The sequence below is a fragment of the Balaenoptera physalus genome (assembly GCF_965194825.1).
Source record: "Balaenoptera physalus genome assembly, chromosome: 4".
Taxonomy (NCBI): Eukaryota; Metazoa; Chordata; class Mammalia; order Artiodactyla; family Balaenopteridae; genus Balaenoptera; species Balaenoptera physalus.
Window position 1 is genome coordinate 52,178,363 of NC_138891.1, and position 24,251 is coordinate 52,202,613.

Genomic DNA, 24,251 nt, shown 5'->3' on the forward strand with positions numbered 1-24,251 from the left:
GACAATAGTCATGGGTTTACTTTCATTTTATTGACTTGGGTAAATTTTTTTTTTTCCTTTGAAAAACCATATTGTCCTGAGAAAACAGGGTTCTTTGTTCATTTCTTTCCATTTGTTCAGTAACATTTCTTGAGCACCACTTTGTGCCAGAATCAAAGGATGATCCCGATGATCAAAAGGAGAGATACAGAGATTAATCAGTTGTGGTTCTTGACCTTGAAGAATTCTTTCTTCATACATGTTTAGATTTAAACAGATAAAGAAGCAAAGATGCCAGATTTAGGTTTCCACCTGATTTAAGTCATGGATCATATTGCTTTTTACAAGCCCATCTACTCTCAGTGTCTCTGGCCTCGGGCCTCTTTGGAGAAAATATTCCCTTCTTAAGTTAACTTTCCAGATCAACTGAAGCTGTTCTGTTGAATTCTGAAGTCTGTTTTGTCATGAACATTTCTGGCTAAACTCTTTCATTATACACACTTTCCTTCTAGAATGGAGGGCCTGGGATGTAATTAACCATTCGTCAGTGAGTCAGGGTCATAGCACGTTATCTGACCTTTCTAACAGCGATGCTGAGTCATTGGGAAGAGGTTAAATTATGTGCTACGCTCCTGTTTTCGGAACAAGGCAGCATATAAATAAAAACTGTCTGCCATCACAGGAAACAACTTCAATCTGCTTTACGAGTTTTGGTGTCTCTTTAAAATGTTCTACTTCCTTTCCTTCCTTTCGGGGTATATGTTGTCACTTAGCATCAACTTCCCAAAACTGCATTTTAAAAGATACATTGGTAAGAATAGAGCCTGCATAATAATCTTGCCTCCCTGTCAACAATAGTAAATATTTTCAAGTGTCTATACTTAATTGTCATAAAATGAGTCAGACCCTATGAAGGGGATAGCCTATGCTAAAAAAGTATTGCCAGGAAAGGGGTTTCCCCAACCTCTGTTGATTTCTTGATACCTATAGACCAAATCTGAATTATTTTCATTTGACATTACTACAAAGTCAGGTTAAAGATGAATATTCTTTTTTATTTATTTATTTATTTATTTATTTATTTATTTATTGGGCTGTATTGGGTCTTCATTTCTGTGCGAGGGCTTCCTCTAGTTGCGGCAAGTGGGGGCCACTCTTCATCGCGGTGCGCAGGCCTCTCACTATCGCGGGCTCTCTTGTTGCGGAGCACAGGCTCCAGACGCGCAGGCTCAGTAATTGTGGCACACGGACTTAGTTGCTCCGCGGCATGTGGGATCTTCCCAGACCAGGGCTCGAACCCGTGTCCCCTACATTAGCAGGCAGATTCTCAACCACTGCGCCACCAGGGAAGCCCAAAGATGAATATTCTTTTGACTATTTGGTGCCTTAAAAATTAAATCACTGTGATACCTATACTGTGTTTTATAAAAATTGGGTGGAACATTTCTTGTTTGAATATTTTATTTACCATGTACCCAAGTAATTCTATTCACATGAAGCATATTGTATATTACAGACATACTCTTATATTTTAGTAAGATTTTTTTGAATTGTTTCCTTTGTAAACTGGTAATATAATAAGTGTTATAACTCGAGAAAGCATTTTCCATAGAACAAAGCTAGGCAGGATCCTGGAATAGAGAAAGAACATTATCGGAAATTGGTAAGATTTGACTCTAACTACATAAGGTCTGTACGTTGTTAATACTGTTGTACCAATGTTAATCTCCTGGTTTTGATCATTGGTTTATACTTATGTAAGGTATTAATATTAGGGGAAGCAAGGTGAGAGATTATATGGAAATTTCTCTGCACTATTTTTGCAACTTTTCTGTAAGTCTAAAATTAGTTCAAAATAAAGTATTTCGTTGTTGTTTTGTTTTAAGAAAATTGGTTTAGGAAAATTTAGGAAAATTGCTATTGCTATTTTGTTCTTGATTTTCCCAGGGAGAAGGAGGGAAGTGAGGCACTGACAGCTGGCCTGATATACTCTGCCAGGATTTGACATGTTAACAAATTTAATCTTTACAATAACTCTATGAATTATATGTTACTATCCCCATTCTACATCTGAGGAAACAGGGATGTTAATTTACCTAAGATCACACAGTTAGTAAATAATGGAATCCAGATGTGAACAAAGCTCCAACTCTAAAAGCCATGTTCTTTTCCTTCTGTTACATGGTGATTAAAGCCTTAGTTGATATGAAAGTTGGCTCCACAGTGTCTTATTTTTCTGCCCCTGTGATAAATTTGTATCCAAAAAATAAAATCTCTAAATACATACAGTAAGTCCCCTACATACGAAACTTCAAGTTGCTAACTTTCAAAGTTGCAAACGTGCGTTCGCATGTCCAGTCACGTAAGTTAGTTCACATGAAATTGCAGCTTGCCCTCCATCTCCTGTTGCTGACGATCCTTCAGCTCTACCATCTCCCACCTCCTCTCCCTCCTCCAGTCAGTAACTCCCCTTGCCTGTTCACTCGATGCCAGCCCCTGTATGCCAGCTGTTGTACTGTACTACCGTACTTTTCAAGGTACTGTACTGTTAAGATTAAAAATGTTTTCTTTATTTTTTGTGTTTGTTTGTTTTCTATGTATTATTTGTGTGAAAAGTATTATAAACCTATTACAGTACAGTACTATATAGCCAATTGTGTTAGTTGGGTACCTAGGCTAACTTTGTTGGACTTACGAACAAATTGGACTTATGAACGCACTCTCAGAACAGAACTCATTCATATGTAGGGGACTTACTGTACTCTTAATTTGTGACATAAAAATTTTACCAGAAAGAAAGTTGGTGTTGTCATGAAATGGGACTTGATGTAAAAAAATATTACAGAAAGGTTTCAAAAGTGATTTGATAGCAAATGAATGCTCTTAGCTTGCTTCTTTGAAGTTAACTGATACACAGGCATTATAGTGAACCTTTGATTTAAGAGATCAGACTACTTTCCTTTTGTATTATAATTTGTCCTCATCAGCTCTCCCATGAAGTAAACGAGATTTTAGAGTACTTCACCTTCATTTTTTTGTAAGGAGGTTGCCAATTTTTTTTTTTTTTGGCTGCGTTGGGTCTTTGTTGCTGCGCGTGGGGCGAGCGGGGGCTACTCTTCATTGTGGTGCAGTGGCTTCTTTTGTTGCAGAGCTCGGGCTCTAGGCGCGCGGGCTTCAGTAGTTGTGGCACGTGGGCTCAGTAGTTGTGGCTCGTGGGCTTTAGAGCACAGGCTCAGTAGTTGTGGCTCACAGACTTAGTTGCTCCACAGCATGTGGGATCTTCCCGGACCAGGGATCGAACCCGTGTCCCCTTCATTGGCAGGCGGGTTCTTAACCACTGCGTCACCAGGGAAGTCCCCAAATGTTCTTATAAGGAAAAAAATATTGTTAATAACATTTATTGAGCACACACTCTGTGTCAGGTACTGTTCTAGTTGCCAGGGCTACAGCAGTGAACCCGAGAGCCTTGCCCTTGTGGAACTTAAATTCTAATCAAGGGAGTAATTAAATGAAATATATACTATTCTGGTGACAAATGCTATGATGAAAATAAAAGCAGAGAAGGGAAATAAGAAATGAGGAGGGTCACGGGAGTTGGGGTAGAGGTGACTATAAGTTTTAATATGGTGTTCGAAGAGGTCTCCCTGAAAAGGCAACACTCGAGAGAAGCCTGAGAAGACGATTGAATGGGCTGTGTAGATGTCTGGGGAAAAGCTGTGTGGACAGAAGGGGCAGCAAGTTGCAAAGGCCCTGAGGTAAGAGCATTTAGTGTCCCTGTGGAACAGCAAGGAGGCCAGTGTAGCTGGAGGAGAGGGAGTGAGAGGGAGGGTAGTAGACGATGAAGGCAGAGTGGTCCTGGGTTCTTTGGGAAGGTGGTGGCGGTGAGCAGATTAGATAGGGTCTTATAGGCAGTTTTGAGAACTTCAGAGGTTATTCTGTATCCGGTGAGAGGCCATTGAAGGGACAGTGAATACAGACTGTGGGGCAAGGGCTGACACAGGTACCAGTTAGGAGGTCATTACAGCAACCAGATATGAAAGAGTGTAGTTGGACTAGGTTGGGAAAGGATGTGCTGATGCTTTTTGCAGGGGTATGAGAGGAAGAAAGACGTCCAGCAGTGACTCAGAGATATGACTTGAACAGCCTGAAGGATGGGGAAAACCACAGGAGGTACAGTGGGGTTTTTGACGAGCAGGGATGGGGTGGAGTCTTAGCGCTGTACAGACACTTAGGTTTGAGATGCCTATTTGACATTTAAGTGGAACTATTCAGTAGGCAGTTGAATACACTAGCCTCGCATTCAGGGCAGAGGTCTGAGCTACACAAATAAATTTGGGAGCAGCACTTGTCAAGCAGCACTTGAGTTGAAAGTCAGATTACTGAATTTTGGTCCCAGCTTGGCATCTAAATCTGGGGCCTGAGTTCTTAATTTGACTTTGAGTTCCCTCCTCTGTGAAAGGCAGATAAGAATACCTGCCATATATTATCTACCTCAGATGGTTACTGTGAAGATTGCATAAGACAATACATAAACTGAAGTGAGCTATGCAAATATAAAGTGTTATTTTAAAACTATTTTTCATAAGAAACGGTGATGGTGATGTTCTCTCTTATTAGCAGAGAAGATGTGATTGGTATTTTTTAGAAAGTGGTATTAACATGAACATTGTGGAGGATTTACTTCTACCTACATTTCTAGCAGTAATTGTATGTTACTTTAGATTTATTTAACGCCTAATATGGAGGCATTAGAATGTGCTCATGGGGTAATGTGGACTTTGTCTCGCTATTCTGTTTTTCAGGCCGTTAATCAAGCTGGAGCAGGACCGTACAGTGAGCTTGTCCTTTGCCAGACACCAGCATCTGCCCCTGACCCTGTCTCCACTCTGTGTGTCCTGGAGGAGGAGACCCTCAATGCCTATCCTGATCCGCCTTCTGTGTGCCTTGTACTGAACTGGGAAGAACCGTGCAATAATGGATCTGAAATCCTTGCTTATAATATTGATCTTGGAGACACTAGCATCACCGTGGGCAATACCACCACCCACGTTATGAAAGATCTCCTTCCGGAAACCACCTACCGGTGAGTGCAGGAAAGTTGAAATAAAGCTGCATGGACACGTCAGCACTTGGGGCGACAGACCCTTCAGGTCCTAAAGGCCAAATGGGTGAATTCTAGTCACTCTTAATATATTTGAGTACTAAATGCTAATACAGCTTAAAAACTTGTACTGCTTTTTACTTTATGAGTCGGTTATAAATTGATACAAATCCTAACCCTTGAGGGGGAATTTCACCTACCATTTCAAATCAATTCCTCCTTATTGGTTTCTTTTTTTTTTTTAATTTATTTATTTATTTATTTATTTATTTTTGGCTGTGTTGGGTCTTCGTTTCTGTGCGAGGGCTTTCTCTAGTTGCGGCAAGCGGGGGCCACTCTTCATCGCGGTGCGCGTGCCTCCCACTATCGCGGCCTCTCTTGTTGCGGAGCACAGGCTCCAGACGCGCAGGCTCAGTAGTTGTGGCTCACGGGCCCAGTTGCTCCGTGGCATGTGGGATCTTCCCAGACCAGGGCTCGAACCCGTGTCCCCTGCATTGGCAGGTGGATTCTCAACCACTGCACCACCAGGGAAGCCCCTTGTTGGTTTTTTGATAAACTACTTTTCTTCGTGTTTTTACTGTGACTCATCACGCTATGGACACCCTCTGTCCCCAGCATGTACTTGGTCCACCTCTGAAGCAGGGCTCTGCCATTCTTCTGATCACCCAAAGCAGACACACTGTTACAGAGCATTTGTGATGGAGCTTTTACCCAGGATTTCACGAGGGGCCAGAGAAAAGACGTCACATCACACTCCACCCAGCAAAACTCAGTTACCACTTGCATTCTTTCTTTTCCCCAGAGTTCCTGTCAGGGAGCCAGCACCTTACCTTCCTCTTCTCACACACCTTTTTCTCAACATAGCCCCTTAAGATTTCAAGTCATTTAACTCTGTCCCCAGGGTGCCATAGCTGGGGGACCAAAACAGAAGTTTAGGATTAGTGTTAGAGGAGTGCAGGAACCATCTGGTTAGTCCAGTGCCCTTTGTCAGATTAAACGGCTTCTCAAGGAGGTGAAGTAGAGCACAGATTCAGATACAGGTCCTTAGCTGTGTCTTTGGGCAAGTTACTTAACCTCTCAGTGTCCCAGCTGCTTCCACAGGGTGAGGAGAACAAGATTACTTACCTCAAAAGCATGTTGTAAGGAGTAAGCAAACAAATATTAAATGCTTGTATAGAGCCCAGCAGTACATAGCAAGCGCACAGTAAACATGTATTGTAATTTTCATCATCACCAAGATCTTCACCCTGGAAAACTAGTTCTTCTTGGGGTAGGGCAGGGGGAATGAAGGGCAGGCAGGTAAACTCGCTGCTAGAAAAGGGTTTATCATTTCACTTATTTTTTTTCTGCAGTGTTTTCTAATGTTATAATCTAATAGACTACCTTTTTTTATCCCCAGAAACTGAAGAAAGAAACCAGCTTAACAGCTGTAAGATACTAAAGTTCCATCCTGCCTAAGCATGTTATTTCTACTTTCCCTCTCTTACCAGGTCTTTTGTGAATGATGCATATAAGTGTATTCATTTTGCTTTTCAAAACAGTGACAGTTTTTTGTTTAGTCTTTCCTTCTTTTAAGAAATCTCTGGGGCGCAGTACTTATGCACTGAGGGTCTATGAAATAGTGATAAACACTATCCTTGCCCTCAGAGCACTCAGGGAGTTGGGGGACACTTAACAGCAACCTAAGATAGCAGATGTTTGTGACCTCCCAGGCTGAAAATAACACTGTACAGAATCCTGTTGGCATTTCAAAGAGGAAGACCCAGGGTTCAGAATGATCAGGATGGTTTGAAGTGGGAATCAAGTTAGAAACTCAATAAAGGCGGTATGACTTAATATAGATGAAGAGGCAGGCCGAGGGCATTTTTTCATTTTTAGCATTGTAGCCAGTCTCAGAAAACCAGCCACCACCTTTGATTGCTAACCAAATACTGACTGACCATTGTGTCCAGAGCACTCTAATCAGGTGCTGAGGAAATCCAGAGGTGAATTAAACCCAGAACTTGACCTCAGGGACATTCCCCAGTGATGATGCTTTAAGGAGACCTGACCATGAGGTGTATCTCTGGGGGAAAATGACCAAGTGAATGTCATCCCCTAGCTGTTTCTAAGAGACTGCATGTCCAGAACATTGCCTGACTTGGATTCCTCAGGCCAGAAAACCTGTGAAGAAGCCAGTGGCTCAGGGCTCACTGAAAGGTCTTTTGTCCAGTGTGATCCACCCCATGTCTACGCAGACTAGACTCAGATCCTCAGGTCAGTCCTCTGAACATTCGGGTCAGAAATCACAAAAGGGCTTTTAGGGCAAGGTGTCAGCCTGAGAATTTTGCTTCTTCCTGCCATTATGCATACCTTAAAGGTGGCTTAAATGATTATAAAACTTTACGGGCTTTAGAAGGTTGATATTGGAGGAACGCTGATGTTTATTAGTCAGCATATAGTTGAATGACTTCAAGAAAGAAATCTAGAGGTCAAAAGCTCAAATGAAGGAACTGACGTAGGGGATCTTTGCTTATTGATGGAATGCCAGTTACAGTGGAAATTATCAAGAATATCTTCCACATAAGTGGTTGATTAAAGACATGTTAAAAAGTACCTCAGAGATTAATTCTGTTTTGGAGAAGATGAAATGGTTTAGTAATGTACAGAGCTTAGATTTGGATAGTGAAACCTCAAGAATCTATTTTAAAAGCATTTAATGGATGTAGCATAAATAATTCATTTCAGTATTAATATGCAAGGCTAGCTATATTGAGCTGAACGTGGAAAGTCACATTGGGAGGATGTCACCTCTTAACCTTACAGGGTAGCTTGGAAGACACCATTTTAGACAGATTGCATGAAAAATGTACAGCTTTAGAAAAGACAGATCTTTGGCCCTAAGTCATATTGTGTTCTTGGCAAAAAAAAAAAAAAAAAAGATTTAGCCAGAGTATTTGCTGGCCAATCAGTAAATAAATTGGATGTTTCATATTTAAGGTCGTCTTTGTCCAACTTAAGGAATTTTATTTCTATAGTACCTAATTGGATTCTCTATAGTAGAACTCCAGTCAACCCATAGTCTTGTTCTTTTATGTTTCAAAAACACAATTGCAGTAATTGTGGTGAAATACAAAATGAGTATTTCAGGGAACTAAGGGTATAATTTTAGTCCAATCAACTTTTACCTCACCTTTTTTTGTCCCATAAATTGGTTAAAATATAAGTGAACAGATCATGATGTTCTAGATAAAAATGTGGAATGAAACATTTTAAGCGGCAATGGGGCTTGTTTCTTTTGGGTTTTTGTTGTTGTTGTTGTTGTTTTTAACCTTTAGCAGTTACACGTTGTTCTCACACGGAGTTTATTCTTTCTCTGTCTTGCTGGGACAGAAATGTGCACCTCTTCAGCAAACCTACTGACACAAAAATGGATCCATCCCTTCTCCACTGGTGCTTGCCAAACTATCCACTGGCTTGCTGACACCCTGTATAGAATTTGGTTGGAATTACAATGATATTTTTAAAGACATTACTTTTAAGCTTAGAACTGAGTTTGTGTTTTCGTTTGCAGAGAAAAAAATGTTATTGAAAACAGAGACGTAGCTTTCCTTTGCATGCTTCCTGCCACAGGGAGCCATAGGCTTTGTGAGCTGAGACAAGATTGCCTGGTGTCACCCCCTCCCAGCACCCTGGCGTGCGCATCTCCAGTGATGGAGCAGTGCTTTCAGCTTCTACTTGCCAGGCAGTGCATTCCAGTCGTGGACAACTCTGTTTCTACAGAGTTTCCCTTATATTTTGTCAAAACCTCTCTATAGCTGGAATCTACTCAGTTGATCCAGGGCTCTCCCCTAGAGCAGTGATATTCACAGCACGGTTCCTGGGCCAGCAGCATCAGCATGACCTAGAAACTTATTAAAATGCAATGTATCAGGCCCTACTGGAGGCCTGCAAATCAGAAACCCTCGGGGTGGGGCCCAGCACTCTTTGCTTTAATTAGCCCTGCAGGAAATTCTGATGCATGTTAAAAGTTTGAGAACTCTGCCCTAGAGCAATGATTCTGGAATGCTAATGTATTTAGGAATCACCTGGAGAGGTTTTGCAAAAGACAGAAGTCTGAGCCCCACTCCTAGGGCCTAGACATCATTATCTTATTATTTCAGCTGTCTCCTACTTAACCATCTTCACTTCATTCAGATCTGTCTTCACTGGCATGGGTTTTCTATAACCCCCTCAATCCTCTTCATCGGGTGATTTCTGTTTCTTGATGGCCTCTTGAATGAGTAGTGCCCTGACCTCCAGGAACGGTCTGGCTGGCTCAGAGCAGAGCAAGACTGTCACCTTCCTTGTTCTCCATATTGAGCAGTTAGTAAGGTTGCCTAAGATTACTTTTTTTGGCAACCTCATTATATGTCTGACTCATATTGAGCTGTCAAATAACTAAAACTTAAGGTAGATTTGTTTGCTGTGCTGTTTTTGCTAGGTAAAATGGGGATGAAAATAACATTTGTTGAGTCCTTAGTATATGTCAAGCACTACATAAACCTGTCAAGAAGTGAATCATAAATCATTTCATTCTAACAAGATGAAGTGGGCTTTATAAAGAGACAAGTTCTAAGTAGTTCAAAAGTAGTGGACTGGAGTCAGACAGCCTTGACATCAATCCTGAGTCTCTCACTTGGTGCCTCTGTGACCTCTGGCAAGCTATTTAGGCTCTCTGTACCTCAGTTTTCTGATCTGTAAAATGGGGATAATTACATAATAGGGTTGTCATATTTTAGACTTCAGGCACCTTCTGTGGGACCTGACACCTGGTAAGTAAGCACTCAATAAATTATCTATTGCTAATGCCTGGTAGGGTAGAGAAGAAAGGAGCTGGCAGGTGGGTTATGACCAGATTACAGGTAGAAATGTGTGTGGGAATCTGGCATTATCCTTTAAGCCACAGGAGACATTTAAGGTTTCTTTCCTGTCAAGACAGGGCACGAAGAAAAGCAAGTCTAAGTGCCTGGAGACGGAATGTGGCACTGGTCTCTGAGGAGCTGTCAGAAGTAGCTTGGTTGAAGGGAGGGATGACCCTGAGCTAGCTAAGGTTACCCTTCCAGGGAGCCTTCTCCGAGTAACTTTACTCTGAACACGTCTTTTCCCCTAAAGAGGTTTTCTGTATTTAAGCTACTATTTATTATTTCCTCAGAAGTTATCTGAAGATGATACTACTCCTTCATATTTTTCTCTTCTTAATTGGATGATTAGGTAGATTGGTGGGGTAAAAAGCCCATCTTTTGCTTCTTAGGCCTCTCTTACCCCAACTCTTCATGGAGGAAGCGGGGGGCTGTCCTCTCTGTCCCCTCACTCGAGGCATCCCGAGTACTGGGACGGCTAATTGTGATGGAGAAGTCACCTTCCCCAGTTTTCAAAGTCATTCTTCTTTTAGCATACGTAGTGTCATTTGAGAGAGAGAGTGTGTAAAGTGCATTATGTTAGGCTATGATCTTCTGAAGCAGTAATGTATTTGGCATCTAAAATTAGAAGATATTTTAATAGTGGATTTTCAATCAAAATTTATAAAGAATATACTTCTTAATTTATTTAATCAGTATTATCAGTGTATTGATGGATATTGCAGACTTCTAGATACTTAAAGAGATTTTTCACATTAGTCCGGCCAAGATAGAGCTTCTCAGAGTTAAGTCACTTCCCTGAATTGGAAAGCAAAATTCCATTTCCCTTGTACTTTGCAGAGCTGAAGATTTCAGAAAATGATATACATTGCATGTTAAAAAAAAAAAATGCAGATCCTATCTAAATGTCAAGATTAACATGTTACTTCAGTTAAAGAGAAAATGTCTCAAGTTTGGGTTTGGGATAGACTAATAAAACTTGAAAATCATTTTTTTCTGGGGGGAATTTTTAGAATTATTCCTCAGGTTAGTGTTTGTTGTTGTTGTTGTTGTTTTTTTTATCAGTTCTGGGTGAGCTCTCACTGGGTTTAGGAAATTATTTTCACACACTGCATTTTTCATCCCAAGACAAAAGAAATATTAACTACCTTAGTCCTTGTTCAGTTTTCTCAGCCTCCTAGACTAAGAGTTCTTAATATTTTTAGAAGACATGGCCTCATTTGATCAGTTCCTCAGTTCTAGTTCAGTTTTGAGTGCTACTTTATCATTAAAACTGATTAACATTAGTTCAGTACATCAGCTACATGGAAAAATGTTTTCCATGCATTTTTACTGAAACCCATTTTGTTATTTGAATAAATTGAAGCAAGTATTTTAAAACCTAGGCAGTTCATTCCAAGGCCAAAAGTTGTTTTAATAATGTGAAAATAAATTTGACTGTTCTAAATGTCTGTTTCATTGGCAAAAGGCAGTTGTTGAACTGAAAGTGTGGTTTGAATTAAGATTATCTTTTGGTTGTATTAGAAGCTGCGTTTGGCTCAAGTTATGCTTGGAGGGAATGGTGTGTCAGAATGCACGAAGACTTTGAGCCTAGAAAGACCAGGTTCACACCCAGATCTGACCTATATCCGCTGTGAAGATTAGTGCAGATGACTGAACCTAGCCGGCCTCAGTTCCTGCACTTGTGAAATAGAGTAATTCCTTCCTCATGGGGTTGGGGTAGAAATTAGAGACAGTATCAAATCTAGACTTCAGCATCTAGTAGCCACTGTATCAGTTAGATGGAGTTATTTAACCTGAGTTTAACTGCAGTTTCCTCATCTCTAAAAGCAAGAGGAGGGACTTCCCTGGCAGTCCAGTGGTTAGGGCTCCGCACTTCCACTGCAGGGGGCATAGGATCAATCCCTGGTCGGGGAACTAAGATCCCAAGAGGCACGTGGTGTGGCCTAGATAGATAGATAGATAGATAGATAGATAGATAGATAGATAGATAGATAGATGATAGATAGATGATAGATAGATTAGATAGATAGATAGATGATAGATTAGATAGGTAGACAGATTAGATAGATAGATAGATACAAGAGAAAACACTCATCTCACCGCATCCACGGGTCCAGAGGGCCGACTGAACTGTGCCATTTTATATATGGGACTTGAGCATCCATGGATTTTAGTGTCCACAGGCATCCTGGGAACAATCCTCTGCAGGTACTGAGGGACAGCTGTACTAGTTCCTACTCCATAGCATAGTCCCTTGAACAGAGCAAGTTCTCAGTGCTGTTTGCTGCAGTGGTTATTAACATTTTCTTCTGTTTCTAAGCTGTTATCTCACCTTCTGAGAAGGCAGTCCTTTTAGCTATTGCTGGGTCCTTGGCCATAATTTAGAGGAGGGAAAAACATAGATCGTATCAGCAAATTCCTCAAGTAATAAAGTGAAGTGGTGGTAGTAATACAACTAAAACGAAGATATACGTTTGTGTGCCCAGTACAGTGCCCCTCCTATAGATGCCCAACATGTTTTCTTCACTGCTCTAGGGAGGAATACGGTCTTAAAAGAAGTCATAAAAATAGTAACTCTATAAAGTAGCACTTTAAAGTTCACCAGAGTGCTTTTAGCCACCTTGAATCCTTTTCTGATTGTATGGCAAAGTATAAAATATTAAAAATAGAAAGTACTTCCCATATTCCTTATCTTAATTAAGTAATCCTATTTGTAAATGCAGCGAAGATATTACTACCCGATTTCATAGAGGAGGAAACTGTTACTTAAAGGTGTTAGATACTTTCCCCAAGGTCACCAAAGTGATGAGCAGAGTAGCCAGAAAGGCTTCACTGCTAAAGAGAGTTAAAATGCTATCATGATATTCTTGTTCTTGGTGTGTGTATGTGTGTGTGTATGTGTATGTATGTATGGCTAACATTCGATATGCCTACCAAATACTTCCCAGTTAAAAGGTCAGAGAACCCTAGAGCTACAGATATTAGGAACCTAGTACCTATCAAAATACTGGGGAGGCCTTGTGAAGAAAATGAATTTACAAAAGAAAGTAAATATTAAATCTACATTTCTTTCTGCATCTTGATACTTGTGTATTATAAACTATTTCTAATTCTTATAAATGATTCAGATCTCTTATAATTTTTTGTCTTGAGCAGAACAACAATCTGAAGCAACCCATTACCTCCCTTCCTTTTACTTATTAATGTAGCTAAGAGCCGTTGAGGCTGCATGGAGCAAAACAGTAGGATCACCTTGAATACAGGTGAGCTTGGCTCTGGAGGAATATGGGCAAGCAGATGGAAGGAAGCATCTTGGCCTCTGGGCTCTAGGTATACCTCTGCCCAGAATAAAGGGAAGGAATGGCAGTCTGGACAGTGGAAAGACATTGATATAAACCTTGTAGGTGAGGAAATTTGTACACCATTGAAAAAAGACTGAGACTTAAAGTCTGGCTTAATTCCCTTTTCCTGAGTAGGGAAAAAAGGTAGTAATTTCTACCACAATGTGACCACCTTTTAAAAAAGATTTTTCCTCTCCAGTTGCAGAAAAATTTCTTACTTTTCAAATCATAGGGGAAAAGCTCTTAATACCATACAGCTATTTTACAAGACCCATGCTGGGAAGCAAAGAAGAGTTTATTGTAGTCTTTCAATGCTATGTTAAGAGACTGACATTGCATTATCTACAAGAGACCTGATGTAGCCCTAGTTTAATAGAATCTGGGAAAAGTAAGGCTCTTTGTAATGGAACTTTTGCTGTACTTTATCAGCGATAAGTGTTTGCTACATTCCAAACTGTGAGGCAGATATTCATCCAGTTTTGGGTGATTATGAATAGAGCTGGTATAAACGTGTATGTGCAGGTTTTTGTGTGAACGTAAACTTTAATTCCTCTAGAGTAAAGTCCAAGAAGTGTGATTGCTGGGTCATATGATAAATGTATGTTAAAGTTTATAAGAAACTTTGTAAGCAAATTGTTTTCCAATGTAACTATACCATTTTGCATTCTCACCAGCAAAATAGGAGTTTCAGTTGTTCCTTATACTTGCCAGAATGGTATTAATAAGCATTTTTTATTTTGGCCATTTTAATAGGGATATAGTATTACCCCATTGTAGTTTTAATTTGCATTTTCCTAGTGGCTAATGATGTTAAACATCTTTTTGTGTGCATATTTGCCATGTGTATATCCTCTTTGGTGGAATGTTTGTTCCAGTCTTTTGCCCATTTTTTTATTAGTTGGGTGGTTTTGTGTTGTTTTGCTGCTGAGTTTTGAAAGGTCTTAGATGCATTCTGGATACATTCTTTTCACATCATATCTAAAAATTCTTTAATTCTAGGTAAGAAATATTTCCTCCTGTTTTCTTCTTAAGAGTTTTATATTTTACATTCTACACTTAGATCTGTGATCCATGAGTTAACTTTTGAATAAGATCTGAGGTTTAGATTGAGATTTATTTTTCCTTTTGATATCCAGTTGTTCCAATACCACTTAGAAGACTGTTCTTTCTTCGTTGAATTAATTCTGCACATTTTTGAAAATCAGTTGGCCATATATGTGTTGGTTCTGTTGGTCTTTGTGTCTGTCTGATACCACACTATCTTGATTACTTTATAGTAAACTTTTTAGTAAGTTCTAAATCAGATAGTGTGATTCTTCCAACATTATTCTTATTTTTCAGATTTGTGTTAGCAATTTTAGTTCCTTTGTCTTGCCACGTAACTTTTAGAATCAACTTATCTATATGTACTAAGAAGAATCCTGCTGGAATTTTATTAGAATTGCATTGTATCTATAGATCCAATTTTGGAAGAATTGACATTTTTTCTGTCTAGAGTCTTCCAATTCATGATCACAGTATATCTCTCTCTATTTAGGTGGTCTTCAATAGTCTCAGCAGTGTCTTGCAGTATATTTCTTTATTTCCTATCTCTGTGCCTTCCCCCCCCCCACCCCCCGCCACTGGCTGGGACTGGTACCTGACGTTAAATAGGAGTGGTAAGAGTAGACATCCTTGCTTTGTTCTGATCTTTCATTTAGTCTTTCACCATTAAGTGTAATGTTAGCTGCAGGTATTTCTATAGATGCCCCTTTTGGGTTGAGAAATTTCCCTTCTATCCCTAATTTGCTGGGAATTTTTATTATGAATATATGTTGGATTTCATTAGATGCTTTTTCTGTATCAATGAGTATGATCATGTGGTTTTTCTTCTTTAGGCTGTTAATATGATGGAGCTGGCTAAGGATTGGAGAATGAGACAGTGTAGAAAAGAAAAGAAAAAAAAAAAAAGAGGAATGGGGGAATTTTCCCCCATTCACTCTGACCATTCAGAGACTCTTTGCTTTCTTTTGAGCCAGGCAGCTCTCTGCCCATGCAAATGTCTGTTCCTGGATTTCAGGCTGCGTTGAGTCTAATCCAGTGAGTAATGAAGGGGAAAAATGGTAAATTCACTGCTGGTTTGGTGATAGTTCAAATTCTTCCCCAAATCCTTCAGCTACTATTTCCTTTTTGGACTTCTTACATAGCTGCTCTGTTTATTTTGTCCAGGTTTAATAGCTGCATTCAGTGGGAGAGACAGGGTGCAGTGCGCTTACTCCACCTCACCTGGAATTAATCTATTGTTTTTTTCTTCTTAACAACTTACAGATGTGTCATTAGATTGACTTGCTGAACTATGTAATTTTAAATTTGAAGAATTAAGGTTAATTTGAGGTCATATGATGGATTAAGGTATTGTAATACCTAAATGATATTTTCTATTTAGAGATAAGCAATAATTGCTGTAAGTGAGAAGTACATAAAACTAAATTATAAGAATATTTTAAACTGATCTGTTTCCTGAGAATTTCTCTTTGACTGTATTTTTTATTATCATGTGTTTTGAAAGACTGTTTACAACTCTAATCAAGTTTAAATGTTGAAATTTTTAGAACTAGTGACACCACACTGCACATTCAGCCCAGTAAGATGCCAATGTACCTAGCAAGGGATCTGGATGAAAGTTTCGACTAGAGGCCTAGTAATGAGGCATGAAGAGATGGAGGAGAGGCAGACCTGGGGAAGATCTTAAGTGGATGAAGCTGTGGAATGCTGAGGGTATTGAGAGGACTGTCCATACTGTACAGAAGAAGAGAGGAAGAGCAGAGGGTGGGGTGGGAGCTACTGTGAGACCTTTGGTCCAAGAAGCCGGGGAGAAAGGCCTCTGCAGGGGCCTGCAGGCCACTCAGTGCCAGGAGGAAACAAGCTTCAATAACATGCAGTCACTGCGGGAAGGAGTGTTGAGGATGAAGGTGGAGCAGTGCCATCAATGTGTTGTGTGATGACCTTGGAGAAGTTTTTCAGTCAACTAGTAAGGAAGTAGAGGAACAAGAAAAATAGGAATGATAATAGGAAATTTTTTCTATATACATTTTAACTGTTTGATTTTCAGTTCCTAGACCATGAGAGCAGTGTTAGTATGTCTTTATTACCCATAACACTGCACATAGTAAACATCCAGTTAAGATAATTGCACATCTGAATGACACTCTGTTAACAGCAGTGTCTGCACACATAGCACTGGTTAAGGACTAGCAGAGGTTGTTGGGTGAGGCTGGAGAAAGGGGAGGAAAATGTGCTGTTGAAGAGCTGTTATCCTTTGTTTTGAACTTTGAAGGAGACTTTCTTGTTCTGCTATTTCATTTATTCTTTATAGCTCACTTCCAAAACTGACTTTGAGGCAGCTGAAGGGTGGCTAGAACAAAATGTGAAAGTCTTTAGTATGTCTTCCCTTTTCTGCCATTCTTTCTTTCTTTCTTTCTTTCTTTCTTTCTTTCTTTCTTTCTTTCTTTCAATTAAAGAACTAAGGGATATCTTGCTAATGTGGTTTTTTTGGGCTATTTTTTGGAATGGAGAGGATAATCTGTCTTCCGACCTGCCCATTTCTCTATTTGTCTTTAATTATTTTTAACTTGTTTTCCTTTATTCCATGACACTGCTTATAGGGGCAAGTAAGAAATACACCACACAATGTTTATTTCAAATGAGGAATCACTGCTTCTTAAACCAACAGTCTTTGTGATTTTTTTTTTCCTTTTACCAGGATCAGAATTCAGGCCATAAATGAAATTGGAGCTGGACCATTTAGTCAGTTCATTAAAGCAAAAACTCGGCCGTTACCACCGTTGCCTCCTAGGCTCGAATGTGCCGCTGCCGGGCCCCAGAGCCTGAAGCTGAAATGGGGAGACGGTAACGCCAGGACGCACACGGCTGATGGCACGGTGTACACACTGCAGCTGGAGGACAGAAACAAGAGGTGAGGGCCTGAGGCTTCATCCAAAAATTCGATGGCTTTGGGTTGTGGGATGGAATCTTCCTTGTTCATTTGTCCTCTGAAGCACTCTTCCTCCTTGTTGAAAGACTCCCTAGGTATTTGGGTCCTGCATTTTATACCCAAAGTTGCACCCTCCATTCTCCATTTGGAATTTTCTAAATTAACATTCTAGTGATGCTGATTTCCCTACATGTGATAATATATGTGTTTTTTTCTTTCATAAAGCCAGAAAATGGAGAGAAATTATCCAAAAAGAAAATGGTCAAATTCAAGTCCATGCTGTTTAATAGTGTTATATTAGTCACGAGTGCAGAGGGAAATAAGACTCAGGAAAAGATGTTAACCTCTTTAAATATTCAGTAACCATCCGGACAAACATGTTTACCAGTCTGAAATAGCTGTGGTGATGTACAGATGGGGATTGTGCTCTGTAACTATGGTCAATGCAATATAATATCAAATTAAGTAGAGCAAATAGGAGATTCTTTATAAAACTCCATGCTCAGGAACACTCTTCGCTACAGAAATCAAATACAGCCTTTCACATAGTATTTATTGAATCTAACTTTATTTCCTCTGAAAATGGCCGATCAGAAGATGGGCAGCTGAACTGTATTTAGGAATAATTCAGATGCGTAGCAAAAGTTAATGACAGAAAGTTCTGTTACCAAAAGTTCAAATGAGAGAATCGGCTGAAGGAGGTAGGAGCTGACCATAAAACCAGGACAGCCTGATGGAGCAGACATGCTGCCCCTTCCTGTGCATACCCGCCAAGGCACAAGCCAGTGTATGTGGAAGTACTTCTGTTATTTCCCCTTAATGCATCATAGTATCCTGCTCTTTTCTATGGGGACCTGGTTCTCATTAGCACAGAGACCCCGTCCAACCTCTGCCTCTGCTCTGTACCCGAGTACTCGGATTCATGTGAGCTCAGTGGAGTCCTGCTGTGTGGAAGGCACTGTTTGAGGTGGGCCCTCAGGGACACCAAGCTCAAGAATGAAAGCAAGGCCCTGCTTCCCCCTTCAGAAGCATAATATCAACCTACAGATAGTCATAGAACACTAGTGCCATTGGAGAAAAGCGCTCTGGGAGTTTGAAGGGGGCAGACATAGGGAACAAAGTGCAGAGACTGGTTGGTTGCAAAGATCAGGAACAGCTTTTTGAAACATAACATTTGAACTTGACATTGGAGGACCTGGAAAACACAGTAGTTTGACTTAGAAGAAAAAAAGTGATCGTCCTTTTGGAAATGAGTCTTAGTGTAGAAAGGACAGAGAAGGTAAGGCTTCTTTTGGGGAGGTTCATTAGAGATTAAATTCATACTCATTCACAGACAAGACCATTTATCTTACTGTGCTGTGTGCTTTTGGATGCATTTTTCACGGACTCATTATTTTACTGGTTGGAGACTCCTTGACCTTACTGGCAAGAACAGGAATTATGGACTAACCGAAATCATGATAAATATATAAAGCTAGCATTTGGGGAAATTTGTACATGAGTCTCTTTTTTCCTGGGCTTTTGGCTTACATTGTTGGCAGGGAGATCCTTCCTTAGAAAATACCTTCTAGTTGTACTGTTTAGAAGAAGTGAATCCCAGGGACATTTTTGAACCTGGTGGCAGAATTGGGATCAGAGCCAGCACCTCCTGACTTCCCCATGCAGCTGCCTCTACTATTACCTCCAAGAATATGGGAAGAATGACAGCTCTGCACCACACCTGCCATCCCCAACGTGCTGCAGTCCTGCCCTCTGCCGGGCAGCCGCCTGAGGTGCCTTGTACAGAGAACTGAACAGATGCTTAGGACAAAATCTCCATGAGCAAATAAGAATGCTGGTCCAAATAAGAATGCTCTTGTGAGATATTTAAATATGCCAGACAGAAAATAGTGCAGAGTCTAGTAATCAATACAGGCTCCTTCCTCATAAAAAAAAGAAAAAAAGAAAAAAAGGGGGGAGGGGGCTGGCTTGTTAATCAAATAAATGACTTGCCTAAATTTAAATGGCATTTTAAGAAAACTTACCATTAGGAACAGTATTTTTCTTAATTTTATGGGCTAGAGTCCAAATTTATCTTTTTCTAAATTAGATTTGTCAATGCTCCCAGAAGTTATTAAAGTAATAGGAATATAGAGCATAATAAATTCTCATTCCATTTGTGGAATTATTTTCCTGGGATTTAAAAGGATGAAATTGACCTAATTTGAGTTTGAAGATGACCTTCCTTAGTGTCTTGAAACTGAGCTCTTGTAGTGAATGGCCCCATGAATCCAAGCCTTTTAACTTTGGCTCTTGAGTAGTGAAGATGAGGGAGAAACACTTTGAGTTGGATAGATTGTAATACTCGTTCTTAACGAGCTCTTTGTCAATTCTCGTCCCCTGGAGGTTCTTTAGGACTTGGATCTGGCCTGTCCAGTGTTTTCTTCCAAAGTGACAGCTGTCTTTTTCATTGAACTTGTGGTTGCTAGAGTGGTTTCTAGTTGTGGCTTTGGAGAAAAGTGTACACATTCTTTAGCGTGTGTATTGATTTCATTAAGCACTAATAAGTTCCTATTATGGATGTGGCAAAAATATTATAGATACTGCTGTGGCCAAGGTGAGAATCCGAGTTAGGTCTGATTGTGGTTTTAATGTACTTTCTTAGCTGTCAGCCCTCAAAATATTTCTTTGGCCATGTACGCTTGTCTCACCAGTCACTGTGGGCATTTGGAAGGAGGGCTGCAGTGTCTGAGTCTTGTCGCTGTCCTAGCCAGCCAATGCAAGAAATCTGAGTCTTTAAACATGCTTTGCAACAGAAGCACAATGAAAATGAATAACTCCATGCTTGGTAATTGTCAGATTAAAGAGTTGAGTTGATTTCAGCTGCTAAACTATTGCTCCTGCGTTTTCCGCATCCATGAAATACAAAGGGGTTGAACTAGAAGCTGAACTCTGAGATCCTTGCCACCTTTTCACCTTAAAGCAGTGAATCTTTGTAGATTATTTGTGAGCTAAATCCTATATAAAAAGATGTCTTTTGTAAATGATTAGAGAATGTTATCTCTTTTTTTCTTCATGTTTAATTTCTGCTTTTGACAAATAAGAAAATAAGAAAGATACTAACTTTCCTTAAGAGTGACCACTTAATGGGCAAAACCGCTAAGGTTTTGCATCTGTGATCTGCTGGTTTATTATGTTTAATTTATATACCTCACAATCAAAAATATCTGAAATGGCCCAGAGATTTCTAAGTATACCGTTTGGCCATAAATATATTTTCAAACTTTCTAAAGGACACTACCATTTACTGAGCACCTACAAAGTGCCAGGCATTGAGAGCTTTATCTACATTATTTAGTTCTTGAATAGATCACAGTCTGGTCCGGGATAGGTAGAAGAGACCTGGTGTGGAGGGCTTAAAGATTGACACGTGCACAGAGTGTTGAGGAAAGGTAGAAGAATGGCATGTACTTTAGGCTTAAAATTGAACAGAGAAGGCTTATTAGAAAAGGTAACAAGTTGGGTGAGTCTTAAAAGGGAATCAATCTTATAACTTCATGCTGGAGAGCCTTAGGATGGAGACCAGTGATAAGGACTCAGGATTGGGCGGAAACCGAGGATACAATCTCCAGAGAACAGAAACATGCCCTGGGTCTTTCTCCATGTAAATGCCTTTCTATTCTGGTACTTTTACGCTTGGATTTTTTTTTTTTTTCTTAAGTTTGGAGCTACTTCATGTAAATAAAAGGGATACCAGAAGGGCACCTTGCCCAGATCCTTGCCCCAAGGTAAGTCAACCTAGAATTCATCCCGATCACCTGGAATTGCTGTGTAGAAAGTTTTCCCCCTTGATCAGGACATTTGTTTCCCATGTATTCAAGATTTTGACCCACAAGATTCCCAGTCCAAGGTCACTGACTACATATTTACGTAGCAACCTCAAAGCAGGACTAAGTTTATCCGTAGCAGTTATATTATGATTGTTCAGTCAATTTTTTTTTAAATTACCGCAGTGTGCTAGGTCTTGTGAAGTATGTTGCCTGTCTATAAGGAGCTTATCTTGCTGAGAAATTAACGTGAAAAAATGAGCAGACAGTACAAGAGTTTTTATTTAATTTCAACAGAAAAACAAAAATTATGTTAGTTTGGCTATAGAGTGAATAAGTCTATTATTCTTAACAGATCTAGCATAGATCCAAATGTCTTTGGTCCCTATGTATGCAAGAAAAATATATACCCAAAAGTAAACATTTTCATAATGCTGTGCTAACCGAATACAGGGATTAGAATAAAGATCAGCTCATGCATTTTAAGATTATAATGTGTAATGATGATTTTGAAGATGCATTTGTCTGTGTTATTGAAATGAAATGTTGTGCTGCCCTAACAGAATTTGAATTGATGCTGATTCTTGTCCTGACCCTGTGGGTCCCTGTTCCTGATAATTGTACACAGCACTGAGGCAAGAGGAACTTAAGTTCCAGGAATACATTTATGGTTAATCTGTTGTTCAGGTTATTCAGAGAGCCAATGTATTTTAAAGCAAGGCTCCAGCAAAATGGGGATGGGGTAGAGGGCTCTAATAGGATGGATAATTGCCACTTGCTCTCCTTTTAACTCAGCCCTTGTGCCCGTGACACTTTTACCTTTAGCCAGCAAAATTGGAGGGACTTTGTACTGTGTACAGTATGACTGCCTGTTTACTATTAGAGAGGGATGGAAAATAATCTGCATAAAGAAACCCTAAAAAATTATACACCAGGCAACTAACAAAAGTGGCCGCGGGGTATATGAGCACTACAGGAGTGAACTTTCTTAATGTATGCCTGTTACAGAACAAACTCCTGCTTTATTTCTCAGAGCATACTGCTGAATTAAATGAAATAGATGTAACACGACTACCTCAGGGCCCACAAAAGACCCTCGGTATTAGCTTCCTTTGCTTCTCTGGAGCAGTCCCCAATTCGCATGACCACCCTTGTTGGATAAATGGCATTTTTATATTGCTTTCAGTCACCAGAAGGCAGTTACGGTTCTCGACAGGGGTGTAATTCTCCGTTGTAATCCCAGATCTGTTACTGAGTTTCTGGATGACTAGAGGCATGTCCCTTAACTTCTTTTTGCCTTAGTTTCTCCCTTTACAAAATGAAGCTAGTGATACCTGTCTTCAGTCCCTGGTTGATGGGAAAAAAGCATTTTTATTTTTTTAAAAAGGAGCATAAAGATTCATCCTGCAAAATAAAGAGTATCGCTAGCTTATTCAGTTTCAGGCTAAAATGTTCTAAGGACAGCCCAAGGTGAGGAGTGGTAAACGAACTATCTGAGATCTTAATTAGACCAGAAGTAGAATTCAGACTACAGTTTTTTCTTCTATTTAAAAATAAATAAGTAACAGAATGGAAATGGATAGCATTTTCCTCTCCATTTTTCCTAAATGAGGTAAGATTGAGGTAAGGCCACTAAAATAAAAGTAGGCTAACAGAAATTTGGAAGACTCTGCGAAGAATATGCCTAAAGATGAGATTCACTGCACGTATTTGAAAGCCAAGTAGAAGAATGGAAAGTTTCAAGGTTCTCAGGTGGTCTTTAGAGAGTCTAGTCATCCTTTCTTTGAATATAAATAAATTTCTTTTTTTGATGTATATCAATAAGTGCAGTGCAGACAAAAAGAATCAAAAATAGGAATTTTATTCTGTGTACAGATTTTCATCAGTAGCTATAATGACATTTTATTTCTTAGAAAAGGAGCATAAAAAGGATCATAACCGAAGCATCTTGCAGCCTGATTACTCACAAGCCAAAGGCCCATGTGGAGCTGGGGACATGGGGGTTAGGAAATTAACTCCTTTTCTCATTGGTCTTTTGGAAATCGCTCTTGACACTTGAGCATTCAGTCTCCAAACTGGGACTCTCAGCAGCATCAGAACCAGTTTTGGAAAAGCACCTCCTTTGCCTCAGGTGTCCCCACGTGACACCATCTGCTGCCATCTGCTTCTGCATAGACATGGCGGGACTCAGTGTTCTTTGTGGAGTGAGGGCACATACTATTCATTCCTGTTTTGAACATCCCCCATTCCCAAACATCACTTGAGTCATGTAGGAAATTCACACACACACAATCCATGGAGCCCAGGGAAACTAAGACAAAATAAAGGCAATGACATGTCATTGTTAAGGAATATAGTCACATTGAGCTTACTAAGAGTGTTAATTTGTGATGTTTTGAACTGTGCCATTTGCAGCCATTTGTGGACCACAGGCCATTTTAGGTCAGCAGGTTAGATCACTTTGAGGAGTAAATATTAATGGGCTTCTGTTAGCCTGCAGTGGGTAGATAGCAACAAGGAAATAAACGTACAAACCTCAGCATTAGCTCTTATTTTCTACTGTGAATTTATTATACTCCATCCAGAGAATTCTTGGATGTTTCTTCTGAAACAAAACTGTTTTAAGGAAACATTTTAACATTAATTCTTTGTATATCATCATTTTCCCCTAAAATGATTTAAAAAAACATTTAAAGATGTAACATGTCTGAATTTCTTCCTTCAGTTGCACTTCAGTGCAAAAAAGTCATCTTTCACAATATTAAAGCCTAAAATACTGAGGGTAAAAGAATTTCTTGAAAATGTCAAAAATCTGTTGTTTTGCCTTCCTAGTGTATATTTAATGACAAATCATAGAATTTACTTGGTCCTTTCATTTGGATCTCAGAAAAATTCCTGCCAGGTGAATAAGACAGTTATTATCCCAAGTGTCCAGAAACAGCCTGGAGAGTTATCGACTTGCTCATCATGAAGGTAACAGACTGTGCATTGTGGTCAAGGTCTTTGTACCTCTTTGTACCCACCATGGAGTACTCTGACAGGCAAGCAGCAGAATAAGCATATTCATTTTGTATTCATAGATATGTAAAATATTTTTTTAAACCACTCCCAAATTACCAAATTAAAGCCCACGTGTTTTTGTTACCTTCAAAGTGTTCAGTTTCAAGA

General features: G+C 39.7%; 1 protein-coding gene and 1 long non-coding RNA gene across 5 annotated transcripts in view; one reads left to right on the forward strand and one right to left on the reverse strand.

Moving 5' to 3' along the window:
- Window positions 1-24,251, forward strand: part of FNDC3B (fibronectin type III domain containing 3B) — a 350,839-nt gene that overhangs the window by 305,557 nt on the left and 21,031 nt on the right. For all 4 annotated transcript variants that reach the window (XM_082458921.1, XM_082458919.1, XM_082458922.1 and 1 more), the window contains 2 exons: window positions 4,782-5,062; window positions 17,047-17,259. In XM_082458921.1, the coding sequence (XP_082315047.1) occupies window positions 4,782-5,062; window positions 17,047-17,259 (494 nt within the window). The remainder of the gene's footprint in view (window positions 1-4,781; window positions 5,063-17,046; window positions 17,260-24,251) is intronic.
- On the reverse strand, window positions 1,027-11,923 carry LOC309659397. The gene is made up of 2 exons (XR_014262780.1): window positions 5,454-11,923; window positions 1,027-1,154 (listed from the first exon to the last, which is right to left on the reverse strand). It is a non-coding gene; the product is annotated as an uncharacterized lncRNA (long non-coding RNA).